Source organism: Fukomys damarensis, unplaced genomic scaffold (assembly GCF_012274545.1).
Source record: "Fukomys damarensis isolate Sample0158 unplaced genomic scaffold, DMR_v1.0_HiC HiC_scaffold_1, whole genome shotgun sequence".
In the NCBI taxonomy this organism is placed as follows: domain Eukaryota; kingdom Metazoa; phylum Chordata; class Mammalia; order Rodentia; family Bathyergidae; genus Fukomys; species Fukomys damarensis.
The window spans coordinates 62,977,788-62,997,285 of NW_022900913.1; the positions used below are offsets into that span (position 1 = coordinate 62,977,788).

The following is a 19,498-nucleotide window of genomic DNA, read 5'->3' on the forward strand; positions in this document are numbered from 1 at the left end:
TTTCCTATTTAGCTTGGAATGATACTAACTCTATAGACCAATTTGAGATTATATTAGTTATATATTAACTGCACAACAAATCATCCCAACATTTAGCAGTTTATATAAAGGATTAGGAATCTAGGAGCAGTTTAGTGGGGGTGTTTATGGCTCTGAGATGTTCATGAGATTATAAGGACACTGTTGGCCAGGGCTGAGACTTCTCCAGGCCAGAGCTGAAGGGATCCTCTTCCAAGCCCACTCTGTGACTGTTGGCAAGAGGCTTCAGTTCTAATGCACACGGTTCCCTCGTCATGGTTTCCCCAGGATGAGTGAAGACATATATGGAGAGAGAGAGTCGGGGTGGGGGGAGATATTAAATGTCTGTTAAAACAATCATTTCTGGTATATGTGATATGTCACTCACATCAACCCTGGCATGTGTTAGAGGTGATGCCACAAGAATGTGAGTTCCAAAACATGGAGATCATTGGGAAACACTTTGGAAAGGGCTAATTTTTACAGCTCTATTTTTTTTTTTTTTTTTGCATTGGGTCTTTGTGATGTTGGAGTGTGTTCCCAGGCCAATTTAAGTCTAGGTGTGTCCTCAGCATACAGGTCTGCTTCTCTTCACCACAGGCCTCCGTGGATTCCTATGGTGAGAGGGATCTTTTTTCACAGTGTATTTTCTAAGTTATTGCTGTACTCCTACAAGGACACTACTGAGCTTTATGCCTATGGTTTTTCAGTGGTGACAAGAAAAAACTACTCTCAACTCTCACTGAGCATTTGAATTGCAAAACTGAGACCTGGTGAGATCCTACATGAGCTCTTGGGAGTGGTCATGTCAGGAAGGTCCTCCTTTAGCTGAACCTTATGTGGTGGCTGTGTCCATGCTTGGCTTCAGCTGAAATGCTGGGGTCCTTTGGCCATCACTGACCCTACCTCCTAGGGGCCACGTGGCTAAGACATGACAGGGAAGCTAAAGTAGGTGGCCTGTGCCAGGACCATCATTCATTTGATTTAGCTCATCTACCCATGATCCCCAAGTCCAAGTGTCTGCCACCTCTGCTCTGGGCACCTCCCCAGCATTTATACAGACTCTGGTCAATTCCACCTGGAAAGTTCCCCCTTCGTTCTTTTTTCAGTATTTATCCAGCACTGCTGTGTGTTTAGGCAGCAGTATTCTCCATCAGTGAGTCAACTAACTAGGTGAAAGCCCTTGCTCTTGGATACTTACTGTGTAGTAGGAAGAGTGAGACAGAAACATGGTCACCAAATAGGTACATCAAATGGTGTTTTACAAATTGTTAAGGTGAAAAACAGCAGAGAAAGGGAGCGGAGACCAGGAATATAGGGTAGGTTTGAGAAAGATTAGAATTTGGTGACAAAGCCAAGTGGATTCCTGGCAGAGGGACAGGCAGTGCTCAGAGGGGTGGTTCCCTGCCGCTTACAGGCTAATCTCCAGAGATAGGCGTTGGTAGATTACATTTCAAGACTTTTGAAATAATATGATTTCATTGTAAAACAACAGAACAATAAGTGGTCTCCATCCCATTCCAAGAAGAAAAAAACTCTGTTTAGCAATTAGGTGTAAAATCATACTTATTTTTTTGTTTACACAAAAGTAATAAAAAACACGATTTTTACCCCCCCCGCCCCCTGCCACCTCCTGGGTTCAAACAGACTTTTAAAAGTGCATGCTGCCTCTTCATGTTATGTGTCACTGACGTCTTCACCAAGACAGTCACAGCGTTCCTTGTAACAGGCATGCAGTTGCGCGCTGGCGGCAGCCGTCATTGAGAGACGTCCAGGTGCTTTCCAACTTCTTGCACAACAGTGTCTCATGTGCGAGCGCCTCGAATCCCGGAATTGCTAAATTAACCACACCCCAGCAGCCAATGGAAAATCAAAACAAAACAAACAAATCAAACAGCTGATGGAAAGGCAACAAGAGCCTGCTGAGCGCCCGGGGCCCTCACCGCCTTTCCAGCTGCAGCTCAATGCTCTTCCTCTGGCGGGGATCATGCCTCCTGTCCCCGGACCTAGCCTTGCTGATCTGCCCACTCCAGGTCTCTTCAATCCAGGCTCCGGCTCTTTGTGGACTGTAGACCCCAGGAGCGCCCAGTCGGGTCACCAGGGGGCGCCCCAGGCCGGCCCAGCCTGACCTGAGGGCGGACATCAGGCCTGAGGTTGCGCAAGGGCGGCTAAGAGGCCCCACCCGGTAGCAGGTCTGGAAACCTGATACTCGGGCCGAGCCACTAAACTGAGCCTCCCGTACCGGGATTCAATGTCGCTTGGCCTCCAGCCTCACTGACCTGGGATTGTCAGGGAGAACCCTTCCCTCTGGAGAAACCCTCTGCTGAGCAGACCACTGGCCTCCACCGTCGGCCTCCTCCAGAGTCTCCATCACAAGGGTGACACCATCACCACCCAGCCTGAGACCTGGACATTGCTCCCTCATCCAGCAGGGTCCAGGGTGGTTCTTCCTCTCTGCGCATGTTCTGTGCCCTAGGCCTGTGGGAGGCACAGAAAGAAAGAAGAGGTTGCCAACAGGAGGTCAGAGCCTGGGTGGTGACCTCCTCCCAGCCTCCTCTCTGGCGGGACACAGTTTCCCCCAGTCACAGCTGAGGCGCAAAGGTAGTAGCCCTACCAGAGGCAGGCGAGGCTGAAGAAGACCCCTTTCCAGGAAGGCGGGGAGCAGGGCTCCAAATGGAAGAGGTGGAGAAGAAGAACAGAGGGCAAGTAGGGGGCCCAAGGCCACTGCCCCGCCGTGAGGTCCTCAGAATATCTGGGACACTCTAGGACCTGCTTACTGTGCCTGAGGAGAGATGCAGAGTCCCCCTTTCATTTGTGCCTGACAGGAACCTGGAGAGACCTTTTTGGGGTGTGTGGCTTTTGCAGAGTATAGGGGTGCTCACACACCATCTGTCCAAATCTGGTGGGTAGCTGACCACCTTCCATCCCGAGAGAGGAGGAGCAACTGTGGAGGTTACTGATCCAACCAGGCCACAGTGCCAACTCCTGTTCCTGTTTGTAGGGTTAGCTTTGTAGCTGACTGTCACCAGCTAGCACCTGAGTCCTTGCTTCAGTGATAATAGAAATTAAAATGGAGGCATTCAGCATGAATTTACAGGAAAAAGCTGTAATGGGAAAGCAAGAGAAAATGAAGTTGTTTATAGCTCTGACAAAGATCAAGCCATCCCCCTGACAGAGGAAAGAAAGGGCTTTAGGGGGCTGAAAAGGAGGATCAGACTGGCCTATTCACAAAGAAGAGCAGTTTTATGAGGTGCTGTGGGGGACTGAGGCCTCGTGGACCATTGTCTTGTCCTGGTTTCATAGCCCTGGAGGAATCTTCATGGTGTGAGGGGCATTCAGTTCCCCATGAGATGGTTGTCCTTGAGAGGGGCAGCTTGGGTTCTGGCATGAGGTAGTTACTCTGCCTTGTCAAGGTGATCTTATAGGGTTGTCATTGAGGCTCTGCTCTTCCTAGAGCCCGAGGTGACTGCGGGTTAGGGTACCATCTAGAGAGTTCCGGGCATCAATGCTGAAGGTCTGGAACTGCCAACCCTGAAAATTATTTAAGTTATTCTTATCTTGGTATCCTCAGTCTCAAAGGGGAATGAAATAGGCTTGGTAAACTTAGGGCTAATGAACCTTGTGATAAAGACCCTCCCAGAGTAATTAACATGCTTAAGGTTTAAGGTAATACAAGAGACATAAAGTGAAGGCACAAGATGCCAAGCATTAAGTTGGATGGCAACCCAGTCCAGCAGCTTACTGACCATGCAGCGCACACAGCGCACACAAGCCACTTACCTTCTCTGAAACCTGATTTTTTGTCCAAATGAAGGAACAGTTATAAATAGCTCTGAGCATATTTTCGGGGAGCTTTTGGTCTCAGCAATAGCAGCTCCTACTCATCCTCACAGACAAACAGGATGGGTTCCCTGTGAGAAGGAATAAACATCCTGTCCTGGCCAGGGCGCCTCTGATCAGGGCCTGCAGACTGGGAAGCTTCATGTTTATTCTTTTTGATGAACTCCAGACACCTACAACAACAAGGAGATCAAATACAATGACCAAAATGGGCCCCTGGAGGTTTGTCTGTCATCACACCATATCTTCGGAGTCTCATTACAGGAAAAGGGTGCTGACTGTCTTCCTGTCCTTGAACTCCATGATGACACCTTTTCAATTGTTACTATTGATTCTATTCATTTTTCCTCCTTGTCTGTGATGCAGGTAGGAGGCAGGATCTTTTCTCTCCCAATGCTGAGTTTTCAAAGCATTACCTTGGCCCATCAGGTGTCCTCAAAAGAAAGTTGACAGTGGTGGAGTAGGTAGAGCAAGGGGCTGAGGAGTCCAGAAGTTCCTGGCTGGCTTCTCTGTTTTCTGTTTGAAATTGGCTTAAAAGACATGGAATTATTAGGCAAAGCTCCCTCCTCCTCTTTTCCTCCTGTTATCTGCAGAGGAGAGATCAGTTGGCCAGGGCAGTGTCATTGATATGGCTGGTGTCATCATTACCTTCCACTAACAGATCACTTGACACCTACCAGCCTAGGCTGGGCTGAGTCTGGCACTACTCAACTCAGCTGGTGCTTGGACCCTCCCAACTATCCCCAAACCCTGGGTGAGGCCAAGACACAGGTGATGCTGGAATGTGGTGCTTGGTGACCCAACAGAAGGACTAGATTGCTTCTGGTGGCTGCTTCTGCTTGAGGCCCTTCGTTCCTGCTGCCTGGCTTCTTTTGCCGTCCTAGGCAGAGGAGATGAGTTCAGCACTTGCAGAGTGGTGATGCTGTACAGAGGAGGGGTGTGAGAACTGGCCCTGGAGTGAGGAACTAGGGTTGAAGTGTGGCCCGGAGCATCTACTTGGCCCAACTGTCTTCGTGCATTCACAGTCAGCACCATGCTGCAACAGATCCTGCATGATCTGTACATCGACCCTGAGCTCCTGGCTGAGCTCAGCGATATGCAGAAGCACATCCTCTTCTACAAGATGAGAGAGGAGCAGCTGAGGCGCTGGAGGGAACGGGAAGCCTGGGAGGCTCTGGCTCAGGTGGATGGCCTTAGGACCCCGAAGGTCAAGCAAGGTATGTGCCTGGGAGTCACCAGTCCCCAATGGTGTGCAAAAGTCAGTGTGGATAAGCTGGGCTCTTCTGAAAGACGGCTCTGGTGTGATGGGGGTTGATGGCTTGAAACTCTGATGCTGTGGGTGTCAGGGCTTCTATTTTTTGAGCAGGACTATAGGTCAAGGTTGCAGCAGAGGCTCTCCTGGATACAGAATGGGTGGAAAAAGGGGGTTTGCTTTGTCTTCTTTTTATGTTTTTTTTCTTTTTTTTTTTGAGACAAGGTCAAACTACGTAGTTCAGGCTGGCCTTGAACTTACTATGTAGCCCAGGCCAGCCTCAATCACTCATGGTAATCCTCCTGCCTAGACTCTCAGGGGCTGGGCTTACAGGTATGCACTACCATGCATAGGTTTTGTTTTGTTTTATTAAGGCCTAAGTGCTAGGAAGGTACCAGTGGGACCTCAGATTGTGCAGACAATCTGGGCACAACTGCATATGGGCAAGTGCATGTTGGGTGAGGGGGCATATTCTTGACCATATTCTTGACCCTGGGCTCTGGCCAAGGTGCAGTGTGCAGTTGCTTTCTCCCCTGTATGTAAGTTTAGTTCTCACACTGTTCACTGTGCCTCTCTCTGTGTCCTCGTGTGAGAAGACACTGTGTGTTATGCCTGGACCCCTCCTGGACATCTGAAGAGAGAGTGTCAGGAAAGTCCTGAACAATGAATTGCTAGCCCCAGATAGCAAAAGCAGCTACAGACAAAAAGCCAAGGCCCAGCTACCTTTCACATGGGTTATATTCAAAGCCCTGTACGCATCAAGCCCCTGGACAAGTGCATCTGTAAATGAAGGAATTCTTCAGGACCCCTGGGCTGCAGATAAACAGGTTGCTGTGGCCTGGCATGGGCTCAGGGTCCTGCTGGGAATGGTTGTTGGTGTGGACTCTGCACTCACTCATATACACTTTGCAAAGCTCCTTCAGCTTCTCCTTCTTTCACTTCTGTAATCCTCTACTTGGCCTTCATGTTATATACCGAGTAGAGTGAAGCTTTAATCTCTTCCAAGTGTTCAGTCCAGGCAAAGTCTTACTTAAGTGGTGGGCAAAGAGCCCATTGGTTATGTGGTTCCTGTGTTCTACTTCAACCTCACTGCTGGCTGGCTCCAGCATTAGCCATTGGCTCCCTCACACCTGGACATGCTTGCTCTCACTATGGCTTTGCCCTTGGGGTTCTCATCCTCTTGCCTTCAGCTACCTCGCCGACTCCATCAGTACTGGCCCTGTCCCTGGAGTCTTTGGGGATGCACCGGGCATAGGGAATACTTGTTCCACTGCAGCTGCCTGGCATGGAGGGCCCACCCCAGGCCTGGAATTGGACACACAGTCATTGTCATTCATTATCTGCATGCTGGGTTCTCCCAGTCGACTCACAGCCACTGGAGCATGAGGCAATACTCTATTCTACCCTCCTCCTGGGTCTAGTGCAGAGCTGGGACACAGTGTTGAATCTCCATTTTGAACAAAACACAGCTGGACCCCAATGATGGAAAGCTGTGGCGGATCTTGACTTGACTGTAGGTGTCTGGTGCCAAGGCTGCGGCCTTCTGGGCCAGACTATGCACTGGCACCTGTCTCATTAGCTGGTCAAAATGACAAGCTCCATTTTCAGCTCTACCTGGCATGACCTATGGGACCTTATGTCTGTCTGCTAGCTCCTTAGGGAGGAAGACGGATGCCAAAAAATTTAATTGTAAAAATATTTATACAGAGATTTGTCACACATTGACATTTACATTTTCATGTATAAATTATGCATAAAGTCATTTGGGTTTCTGGGGCAGAAGATTCTTTTCTGTGTAATTGATTTTTTGATTTATAAAGAATGGAAAAGAATGGGAACTCACAGAGGAGTGTGCATGTTTTGGGTCAGGGTTCTGTTCAGACCAGAGCTGTGCTACAGTCCTGCCTCTGTGAACTGCTCTGGGAAGGCTACTGGGGAGCCCAGAGGGCTGGCCCTGCCCTAGCGGGCTGAAAAATTTTTGCTGGAGTACAGGTGCACAGAGCTTGCTTCTGTCCTGGGGTCATGATGAATGGTCACAAAGACTCTGGAACTTGCCTGCAAGCTTTGTGTTTTCCAGGTGCCCCCCTGCCCTTAATACTGCTAAGAAGTGGAGTCCAGATGCACAGCCCATGACCCAGGGTCTTGTGACTCACGTTTTTCCATTCATTCATTTCTGAACTTGAGACTCCAATTACATGATCTGTACACACCTCCATTTGTCCCCCTGTGCACTCAGTCATCCTCTTCTACAACATTACTAAGTGCTGGCTTTGGTGACCTGGTTGAGGATTGGCCCCTGATTGTGGGTAGACAGATCATGGGGAACAGAGCTGGCTCAAGTGCCAGGAGCCAGGTGCAGTAGGGGTCCGTCTCTTTCCACTGCAAATTTTTTCTTCCTTTTTTTGCGCAAACACCTGCTTTCCAGGCCCTCTCCCCTAGTTTGTCGAGATGGAGGGATATTTCTGTGCCTCTATTGAGCTGTGTGCATGCCTCTTGGGGTCTCTGAGTACAACTTTGCTCAGTCCCGGTCAGCCAAGAACGACACTATTCCTGCTCTTGGCTATCATCCCCAGCCCTGCTTGTCCAAGTTCTGCCTTTCCACCTTCTCTTTTCTGGGAACATTGTCCAGCTCCTGGCAGGCTTAACCTCACCATCTCTAGTGTTCAGATAATCCTCTGATGGAACTTATGGGCAGAGCAGGACATTCAGAACCTGGCAGCCCTTGAGCTGTGCCTGATAAAACTGGGCATTAACACCGATCATTCTAGATCTTCTAGATCTAGATCTAGATTAACAGTGATCATTCTAGATTGCAGAAACTTGGGGCGTTTATGAATCCTGGGACACAAATTTTGGGCCCACAGAGAGAAGTTGGGGTGAAGGTTTATAGTTACATTGCAAAAGAAAGCAAGGAGAGGAGACGGGGTCACTGCTAGACATACATCATTTCCTGACTATGTGGCACTTCTTTTCTGTTTTCACTTTCCATTTTGGTGCAGATCTTCAAGTGTTCTATCCAGTTGTGGAAGGTATAGACCCTCATCCTGGCAGTTTGCTCATCTGTCATCATGTAGACTGTTTTATGGTGTTTCCTACAATGTTTGCTGTTCACCACAGAGTTGTGTTGTCATACTGACAATCTGGGAGCTTGTGATATCACACTGTGCTCCTACAACATTGAAGACAAGCCCTTCCAACATTCCTGGGGCCGAAGCAGTCTGCTCCCCTCTTGCTTCCCCTTGGCACCACAAGATCTCACACTCAGGTTGAGAATCACAAATTTCTCAATTTCATGGGCTATGTTTGCTCAGTTATTTCTCAGGGCTGGAGCAGAGTGTGGCCTGGAGACACAGGACTCAGAACACCTATGCACACTGCTGTCAAGACCCAGGAAGCTTCGCCACTTGAATGTGTCAGCTCTGCCATGCCTGTTGGTTTCTTCCAGTGTTAAGTTGATTTCTCTGTACCCATCTTCTCATCCAGATGTGCTTTGCCTAGGAGCCAGACAACTCTTATTGCTCTCCTTCCTGCTTTCTCCTTTAATGTGGCTGAAGCCAGCCATGCTGTGAGCCAAGGCTGCATCCCCAGGTCACTGGCTTCTTCTCTCTGGGACTTCTCAGCATACAACCAGCTCTATGGAAGCCTCCCGTGTCCCTCCTCCCTTGAGGTGCTTATTTCAGCCTGTGAAGGAGTCCATTTCCCATAGTTGGGCTCAAGATAAGCTCCTACCACCTGGCCTCTTCTGCCATCTTGGCCTATACAGATGCAATGTGATGAGGATTAGCATTCTCTATGTCTGAACAGTTTTACTCCTGCCTTTCGTGGACACTGTGGGATGCAGAACTTCTCATTGTTTCCTAGGGACATCCAATAACCATGGCAACCACATCTTCTGGGCTTGGTACTCCTAGTCCTGGTATATATATTCCCTTTCTAAGCACAGAAGTCTCAACCTTGAATGTCACCCTTGCGTGCAGACATTCTTAGTGTGGCCACATTCTCATTGGTCCCTTTGGCTCACACACATCCTCTACACAGCCACCGGGGACCTTTAGACACATGAATGAGCTTGTGCATCCCCTTGCCTGGGTGGTTCCATTGTGTTCACCAAATTTGTGTCATGACATCAGCCATCTCTCCAACCTGACTTCCTCCCTTTGTGTCCCACTGTATCACAGACCCTCTGAAGGCTCGTTTCTTCTCATTGATCATTTCTCAGATACTGCGCTCTTTGCTGTCATCATTCTCAATGAGTACTGTCCCACTTCTGTTGCAGTACCCTGCGTCATTTCCCTCCCAGCACCTACTACATCCGAAAGACCTCCTTTATTGTGGAAAAATACATATAACATGACACTTATCATTTTAACTATTTTGAAATACTCAATCCAGTGGCATTTAATACATTAAAAATGTTTCCTGGTCATTACCCCTACCTAGCTCCAGAACATTCTCCTCAATGCCAAAGGAAGCCTCATTTCTACCCACTCTTCCCCTCTGCCTCTGGCAGCCACTGCTCTACTTTCTGTGTCTGTGAATTCCTGCACCCCACCCCTCTTCCTTGTCTTCTTAATGCATATGTTTGCTTGTTGATGGTCTGTCTCTTCTATTAGCCTGAATACTCCCTGAAATCTTGGGTGGCTCTTGTATTGTTCTACTTTCCATCCTCATATTTAGTACTGGCCTAGGGTAGGGTAGGATTTGTGTGGGAACCGACCAAGACCCTTGTGTACACACAATGTGTTAGAGGAATTTGATCTGAGACACAGGAGTCAAAGGATTTCTGAGTGCAAAGCCACATACTGTACAATATGTCCTCTCTCAGACTTTGACAGTCTTCAGTAAAATGATAAAATAAACTCATGTATTTGTGCTGTAGGATTAGTTATAGAAACTGACATACAAGGCTGTACCATATTAGTGACCATCCTGTCACCTTTTCACTCATAACTTGTTTCATTTTCTTTTCTTGTTTTGGATTTTGACTTGGATTTGAGCTTGACCAACACTACTGTTTTTTCTGTTATGTTTACACTGTGCATATTTACTGTATCTTTTTCCTCCCAGACTTTTGATACCACTTTTTTATTAGGTACCTTTGTGGAGAAACGTGTAATAAGCAGCATAAGCTATTTTAAAACTTATTTTAGTAAAAGTCCTCACAGCTATTTTCTCAAGAATGAAGCATTGTCTACTGAAGATGAAAAACAAACATATTTTTACATTCTCCATGATTTTGTTGGTATAAGCCAGGATTTTAGATTTTTTTTGCTTATACTACTTACTTAATCTTTTAAAATTTTATTTATTATTGTTGATTTATGTTTATGACACATAATAATTACATTCACGTGGGGGAATTGTTACATGTGCTGTACATCATATCTTGAACATTTCCAATCCCTTTTCATTCTTTCCCTTTACTTCCCCTTCCCCTTAAATATTTATTTAATATTTCAGAATTAGTTCTGCTTAAGTAGGGGTTTTGTAATCAAATTGTACTAATGATAATTATTGGGACATTAACTCCACATTGTGCTGCTTTTACTGCTATCTGCATTTTTTCTCCTTTTGTGAATAAAGTGATAAATATCTTATTTTCCCTTTGCCATATTGTACAAGTGGTTTAGTGAATCAAGCAGTACACTGCTTTGTTAGGGTTCTCAGGACAATACTCAAAAGTCACTAAGCACCAGTGTAAATCCATGCTTGAAACTTCTTCTGCGTGTCCCTATTCTCCTTGTCACGATGTCTTGGGACATCACTGATTTTAGCACACTGTATATCCTCAACCTTCTTGGATTTTTCTCCTAGTTCCAACAGTGCTTTAATTGACTCATTGGACTATTTGGGGAGCAGCATTGGGCTAGTATTGCTCCTTTGCTAATGATTGTCACTGAGGCCTAAATACTGAAGTGGCAGGGTCCTGCTAAATTATGTGCAGCTGAGGTCAGCAGAACCCCAATTAGAATCCTTTCCCCTGAATTATCGCTCCCCTGACCTTGTGGGCTGCTTGGTAATTGCGCCTTGTCCCAGTACTGGTTTCTTCTATTCTAGCAAGATAAACAATTCTTGCTCCCTAACAGCGGTTTCTGGCACCATCATGCCTGGTGTTTGGCAGTATTTCACTAGACGCCTTCAAAGCATGCTCTCTATTCTTTCCCATGATTGTATTCAATAAATACTGGATGTGCTTGGGGGCCTTTGTCTTTGCTGCCATCAGCAGCACTGACCAGGACCCAAGACTCAGCTTCTCCACTCTAAGTCTTGTTTCTGTCTGTTCTTGAATCTTGTGCTGTAGTGACTCACAGGCCAGGATCCACAGCACAGGTCCTGGTAATGTCCCCTTCCCCATTCCCTACAACTCACCAATGCTATTCCACATTTCCGGCTTCTGTGTTGAGAAGAACTGGAACCAGAAAGTAGTCTCCACCAAAGTCAAGAGTACAAACCTGGATGGAACTCATGGTAGTTTTGGGCACAGATCTGTAATGATGCTACATCACACAGACCAGGTGAATGAAGCAGAGAGGTCTGACCATTAGCTCCTCTCTCCCTATTTCAGACTTCCAGAAAGATAATACTAATCTCTCTCTATCTCTCTCTCTCTGTCACACACACACACACACACACACACACACACACACGGGGTCCTGCTGTGGCTTTCAGAGATCCTTAGCCTTGATCAGGAGGGGAGCCACATCCAGCCATATAATCCCTGTAGTCACAACCATGGTGGTTCCAGGCCATACATGCCTCCCATTGTCTGCAGATCAAGGAATTCCCTGTGAACTATTCCACATGCCCACCGTGTGGTCACATCTGTGTTCCATACATATGTAAGCTTATTAGCATCCTACCAACCAAGAGAGGTCTTTGACTGGAATAATTTGATTTATTCTAATTTTCCCTGCAAAGAGTAAATCTGCAAATCATAGTTTGATAGACAATGAAAGAGCCCCACACTCTAAGCTACCCCATACCTAAGGTTCTAAAATAACTGAGGATGGCCAGGTAGTGATGTGGCTGGTATTACAGCCTAAGGCTAGTGGTAGAACCCTCCAGATGAGACATGTACTCATTCTAAGGAGAACTGCCACCAGAACAGGAGGGAAAGGAATGTGACTCAGCTCTTAATTGCTTGCATGGTGGCCGAAATTGTCCATCTATGGAAGAAGCTTTTTGAGTTGTTCCAACTTCTGCTGGTAAAGGGTTGTTATTCATCTTGCACAGATGATTTCTAAGGTTACCCTAGTATCTAAGTGGCCTGGTTCGGGGGCATTTTGAAGGTTGATCTGTGACACTGTTGTTTGCTAGCTTTGCGCCCCTCTGGATATGGAGCATATCTTGAGTAAGGAAGCCTGAAAGGATAGGCAAGAAGACATTCTTTCCCTCCAGGCACGCCAAATCTTCAAGGAGTGCTTACCTAGAACAATTCTGTGGGAGCACTTGGACAACCTTGTGTCTCCATCGATACACTTCTTATGATTTTCGCCTGACTTCAGGGCTTCCATTCAGAAGCTAGGAACCTGTTGTTGCTGTCACCTGCTGCTTTAGCTGCTATTCAAGGGTGTTTTCCAGTGACCATAAAACTTCACACTAGGACACACTTCTTATAGTTTACAACACCTACCAGCACCACCAAGCTGGGGGCTATACCTTTAGCATATGGGATTTTATGGGGTATTTAAGATATAAGCATGACCTATAAGGAAGAGTCTTCATTATCTTTGATTGCAATACCAAATAACCATAGGCTGGGAAGTTTAAATAAGAAACATTTATGTTTCACAGTTTTGGAGACTGGAAGTCTGAGGTTGGGGTGCCCACCTGGTCAGGTTCTAGCGAGGACTCACTCTTAGTTTGCAGATGGTTGACTTCTTGTTCTCTCATGGCAGAAGGACAGCAAGCTAGCTCCCTGGCCACTTTTTAGAATGAGACTAATCCTATTTATGAGGGCTCCACTCCTGGAACTCACTCAGTCACCCCCAAAGGTACATCTCCTACTACCCTCCCATTAGGGTTTCAACATCTGAATTTGGGAGTCCATCACAGGAGGTCTTAGAGAATAAAGCCTCACAATCATACAGCAGGTCAATTGTCAGTGGACAAGTGGGGAACTTGAGTTTCCATGTATTCTTTCCTATTCTTCCTCTTTCTCCCAGCTGCTGCCGAAAACCCAAGGACTGTTTGAGCAGGATTGATTTTTGCTCAGCTCTTCACAAAGAGGGGGACCTCTCCTGGGCTGGTGCAGGGTCTCAGTGGGTGACACTGTACTAAACTACCCAGTCTTAATTTTTCTTTCCTTGTCTCAGGGATACTCATACCTGCCACCTCCTGTTTCCCCCTCTGGCTTGCAGGTCAGCAGGGGTCATTCCTGAGAAAGGCCACCAGCGGGTTATCTCCATGTAACCCGACCCCAGCTCCCAGCTCCAGCTCTAAGCAGCTGGGCTGAAGTAACAGTTTGTAGACTGTTCCTCTGCTATCTCAGAGTGGCTAGCATTACTGCTTTCTAGGTTTTGTTCACCTAAAGATTAGCAAGCTTCTCATGATTTTCCCATTTGGCAACAGATGTTTGCATCAGACTTTGAGGTTTAAATTCTTTGAGTTTATTTTTGCATCAATTTTTTCCATGTCCTTTTAAAATTAATGACCTTAGGTTGCCAGGATCATTTGTTTTCTATCCTATCATTTTACTGATGTGCTTATTTTCAGGCCCCCATGCTTGGGTTTTTACATTCAGACTCTGTGAGATGCTAACATAGTGTGTCCATCTCCCTCCTTTGACAGCTGAGGGAGTTTGTGCCTGAGACATTGTCCCATGTGAGAAAATCGAGCTGGTAAGGAGCAGAACTAAGACTAGGGTCCTAGCTCCTTATTGACACTTTCATTTTCTTGTGTCTCAGTATTGAATTCTAGGGCTGAGTTCTCAGCACTGAGTGAGTTCATTTGCAGAGCACTTGCCTTACATGCATGAATCGCTGGGTTCAATACCCTGTAAAAACTAGTACTGAATTCCAGACAAGGAGGTGGGGTTGGAAGTGGAGTGTTTTAGATTCCTTATCAGTAATTGCACCAAGTCCCAAGAAACACTTCTTTAACAGGAGATATGGCCTTGAGTTGGGGCATCATTTTACAGTCACAAATTGGAGAGAGTGATGAGATAGTGGTTTAGTGTGGCCTAGCCTTATGTCTTTGCCAGTGACACACACAGCAAAGATGGTATTAAATTTGACATAAAGCAGCTTGGGACTGTCCATTGTGAACCTTGTGTCTGTGCCATGCTGGGCCTTTGGATCCTTATGCCAGTTGGGTTTGCATGTTGGTGAATATGATGGTGCTTGGGCTAAATTTTGGCTCTGTTCACTGCTTAACCATGGTGATTTCCATTTATTAACTTAATGTTGACAAAATATTCAAGACTCTATGTAAAAACTGGAGATGACCTGTACCCCCACCTTGTGTGGAGATGAAATAAGATGGTCCCAGGAAAGCTTGATCTGTTATAAATATTTGACAATAAGTATGAAGATTCCTCAAAAAGGAAAACAGGAAATTCCATTTGACCTAGCTATTCCCCTTCTGGCTATCTTCCTTAAAGAGTTAAAGAATCATATTATAGTGATCCATGCATACATCTGTTTATAGCAGTATAATTCTTAATGGTTAAATCTTGGAGGCAGCCTGTATATCCATAAACAGATGAATGCATAAAAATGTATTTACAAAAAATGGAGTACTACTCTGCCATAAAGAAGGATAAAATTGAGTCATTTGTAGGAAAATGGATGCACATTGAGATCATAATATTAAATGAAATAAATCAGACACATAAGCTTAATTGCTGCTTGTTCTTTTTTTTAAATTAAAGGAAAAACCCTACATATTATTTATTTTTTAGCTACTATAAAATATTTTAAAATTCTGAGCAAAATGGTAAAATATCAAGTTGAAACTAAAAAGCACTTCCCTAAAGAGCTTATATTTCTTGTAAATCAAACTGAACAAATGCATGACTTTTTGCTGAATATTAAAACATTATTTCTTGCATATCAGTATGTGATAGATTATATTGAGCAAAATATGCATAATTTAGGTGCTATATAAACAAGAAATCAAAAAAACTATCATCTGACTTATAATTTCTCCCACAAGAGAATAATTCTTCCCTCCTCCATTAAGTTTACTGGTACATTTAAAGCAAACAATACAGTTACATTTGTCATTGGAATCTTGTACCTTTACATGATATGTCTTGGTTCTTTCTTTCCCCCATACCCCTGCTCTCTTCACCCCCTTCATCCTTCCCTATTTACAAAGACTTTGTTTCCATTTTTTCCTTTTTCACATTTTTCTTTTCCCTTATTTGCTGTCCCAAAATACAGATAAATTAAAGATCAAAATAAAAAGATAATAGGAAACAGGGAGATAGATCTTTTGCAAAAGGGAGGGGACAGGGAAAGAGAGAGGAATGGAGAAGAAGAGGGACGGGACTGAAATAAAGAATTAGGATGTATTATGTATGTTTTCCACCTCCCCACAATGAGTGTGATCATTATGTACTGCAAACTCGCTAATAAAAATAAAATTAAGCATATTCCTTGCATACCTAGTCCAGTTCTTTTTTATTTTTCCAGAGGATTCAAGTTCACTTAAGTTAAGGAATCGTGTACCCTATCCAGGCTGGTCTTGAATTTGCTGTGTAGACCAGGGTGACCTTGAATTCACAGTCCTCCTGCCTCAGCCTCCTGAAGACTGGGATCACAAACGACTGTGCCTCATTTCCAATCTTAGAGGAAATCATTCAATCTTTGTTTCATAAGTATGAAGTTAACTGTAAATTTTTCATAAACATTTTATCAGAGTAAGGAACCTTCACTATATTTCTAGTTTGTTGAGAACTTTTATTAGGAATGAATGTTTTGTCAGATATTTTTTCTTCAATTATTTAGATGACCGTAGCTTCTTTTTTTCAGTGTGCTGATATGAAGAATTACTTTGTTTGAATCTTTAATGCTGAACCAGCCCTGAATTCCTGTAATCAACTTTATATGGTCATGATAAATTATTCTCCCCCTCCTTATTTTCAGTACCAGGGATCAAATGTAGGACCTTGTGCTTGCCAGGCAGGCAGGGCACCACCAAGCTACATCCCCAGCTATCCTTTTAGTATATTTCAGAATTCCACTTGCTAATACATTATTAAAATTTAAAAATATCTGTATTTGTGAGAGATATTGGTCTGTAACTTTCTAGAAATATCTTTAGTTTAATATCAGGGTAATGCTGACCTTATAAAAACTAGTTGGAATGTATTTATTCTCTTCTCTTGAATTTTCTGAAAGAGCTTGTGTAGAACTGATATTATTTATTCCCTAAATGATTAATGGAGTTTACCAGTAATGTCTGCTGTGTCTAGGCTTTCATTGTGGGAAGATTTAAAATAACAAATTCAAATTCTTTAATTGACATAGAGCTATTCAAGTGATGTTTGTTTCCTTTGTGCATCAACAGATTAATGGATAAGGAAAACGTGGTATGTATACACAACGAAATACTACACTGTCATAAAGAAATATAAAAGTGAGGCATTTATAATAAATGGATGCAATTTGAGAATATAATGTTAAATAAGTAAGACACAGAAGCTTAAACATCACCTGGTTTCTCTTTTATGGTGATAGAGATCTTCTATATTCTGAAACTTAACAAAATCTTAAAGAAAATATAGAATAACCGCTGTCTTTTGCTTCTGTAATTTGCTTTGCCTTGCTTGTTTAACAAACACTTGAGATTTCACCATTGACACTTAAAGGCACGTAGCCCCAGTTTAACATTAACAAATGCCAGAATTGCTTAGCCACATCCCAGGATGAGACCAGATGCTCAAACTAAGATAACAGTCCCCGAGCCGTAAAACTTTCTGTAAACCATATGACTATAAAGATGTTAAGATGAAAGGAATGTCACCAGTCCTGCTTTCCTAACCCTGACCTACACCCTTAAGGGCTGGAATAGCTAAAGATAAACATCCTGAAAGAAAATGCTACTTTGGGTTAACATTAAAACTGTCTTGGGCCTGTGATTTAGCTCAGTGGTTCAGCAGCCTGCTCCACAAGTAGAAGTACCCGAGTTTGACCCCTGGCACAAAAACAAACAAACAAACAAACAAACAAACAGTCTTGCAAGCTTGATTTGTGATGGGAGCTGTGGGAACTAGAAAGTCTTATTGCCTAAAATGAGGTCATGATTGTAAGACTCTTATAAAAGACAGATTGTAACCCAGCCCAGGGTTGGTTATTTGACACAGCTGACACTTTGCTAGCAAACATTTTAAAAAAATTTTACCCACTGCTTGTGTCTCTGCGTGTTATTCACCAGTTCCTTCCAGAACAATGGGAGAAACACACATGCATATATGTACATATATGAGGGGGCAGAGAGATAGCATAAATAAGAAGTAGGGAGAAGTTCAAATATTTCCCCAAATTACATACTCCATTGATTAAAAAACATTTTAATATAATTATAATTTGTTTCATTTATAAACTACTAGTTTGTCTTTGTTCATTGAAAAGAACATTTTGTGTATCTGTTTATTGACTGTCTGCTTTGAAGATAATGGTATACAGTGTATTAACCATTGTTATTCTCATTATTTTATTAAACTTTGTCTTATTTTTTATAAGAAATAAAAAACAAAGAAGAATTTCTTTACTTCATCTAAGTTATCAATATATTGATAGAAAACTGTCCATAAAATTCTCATCTGTAGGATCTGTAGTGATGACTCACCCATCTTTTATGCCTAATATTGGTAAGTTATGTTCTTTCTCTTGCTATCATGATCATTTTGGTGAAAATTTTACCAATTTTACTAATGGTGTCAAATAATGAATTTTTGTTTCATTGTCTTTTCTCATTTTTCTGTTTCCTATCTCATTGATTTCTGCCATTACTTTTGATATAGTTTTTCTTACTTTAAAAACAATCATTCTTATTTTCTACTTAGTGTAGAAGTGAAGGCCATTGTAGGCTTTTTATTTTTTTTTTGTGATGGGATCTTGCTCTGTATTTAGACTGGCCTTGAAATTTAGACTGTATTCCAGACTGGCTTTGTAATCATGGTGATCCTCCTACCTCAGCCTCTTGAGTGCTGGCATTACAGATGTGTACCACCATGCCTGGCTTGACATGCTTTTTATTTCTGACTATGAACATTTGATGTTACAAATTTCTCTAAATAAACTGCTTTCATTAAATCCCATGGGTTATTATGTTGTTTTATTTTTCTTAAATTAAAATATTTCCTAGTTCATTTTGAGATTTTTTTTCTTATCCATGTATTATTTAGAATTGTGTTGCTTAATTTCTGTATGTTTCAAAGCTTTTTTTCCTCAGATATTTTGCTGTTGTGGATTTCTAGATTGATTTCATTGTGGTCAGAAAATTTACATGACTGATCCCAAACATTTTGCTTTTGTTGAATTTTTCTAAATATGTGAAAATATGATCTATCTTGGTGAATGCTCTGTATGCACTTGAAAAAAATTTTTGCTGTTATATAGTGTTCTATATATTTAAAGTTACATTTACCACTATATCACTATAACTGAACTATTTTTTTCTGTTTACCACTATATCACTAAAACTGAACTTTTTTTTTTCTGTTTATCTTATCAACAACCAAGAGATATTTAAAGACAGTTTTGTTGAGGTTTAACATACCATATGAATTATCCATTTAGAGTGTACAGTTCAATGGTTTTCATTTTTATTTTTATTTTTTTGGTACTGGGGATCAAAGTCAGGACTTAGTGTTTGCAAGGCAGGAGTGAGCCACTGAGCTAAATCCACAGCCCCTCAATTTTTTTTTTTTTTTTACTGGGAATCAAACTCAGGTCCTTGCGTTTGCAAAAGCAGGCAGTGGAACCACTGAGCTAAATCCCTGGCCCCTTTCAGTGGTTTTTAGGGCAGAATGAACATCCCGTATCTGAAATGCTTGAGACAAGAAATGTTTTAAAATTTGAATCTTAAAAAATTTTGTAGTATTTATATATGTATAATGAGATACATTGTGTTGAGAAACAAATCTAAGCACAAAGCTCATTTATGTTTCATATACATGTACCTTGCATGTAGCTTTGTAAAATATTTTTAGTAATATTTTGTATGGAAAAAGTTTCATGGGGTAGAGTTGTGGCACCATGTTTTTTTTTTTTTGGTACCAGGGATAGAACTCAGGTCCTTGTGCTTGCAAGGCAGGCTGCAGAACCACTGAGCTAAATCCTTGGCCCATAGAACTATGTTGATACTCAGAAAGTTTCAAATTTTGGAGCTTTCTGCATTTCAGATCCTCAGATTAGGAATGCCTAGTCCTATCACTTT

At 43.2% G+C, this 19,498-nt stretch overlaps 1 protein-coding gene across 3 annotated transcripts in view; it reads left to right on the forward strand.

Annotated features, from left to right (window-relative positions):
- Positions 1–4,891: 4,891 nt before the first annotated feature.
- The window catches only part of Sh2d4b (SH2 domain containing 4B), a 93,256-nt gene continuing 78,649 nt past the window's right edge, over positions 4,892–19,498 (forward strand). For 2 of the 3 annotated variants that reach the window (XM_033766214.1, XM_033766237.1), the window contains exon 1: positions 4,892–5,075. In XM_033766214.1, the coding sequence (XP_033622105.1) occupies positions 4,892–5,075 (184 nt within the window). Of the gene's footprint in view, positions 5,076–6,689; positions 6,693–19,498 lie in introns of all 3 variants that reach the window. The other variant, XM_010629539.1, reaches the window with a different exon arrangement.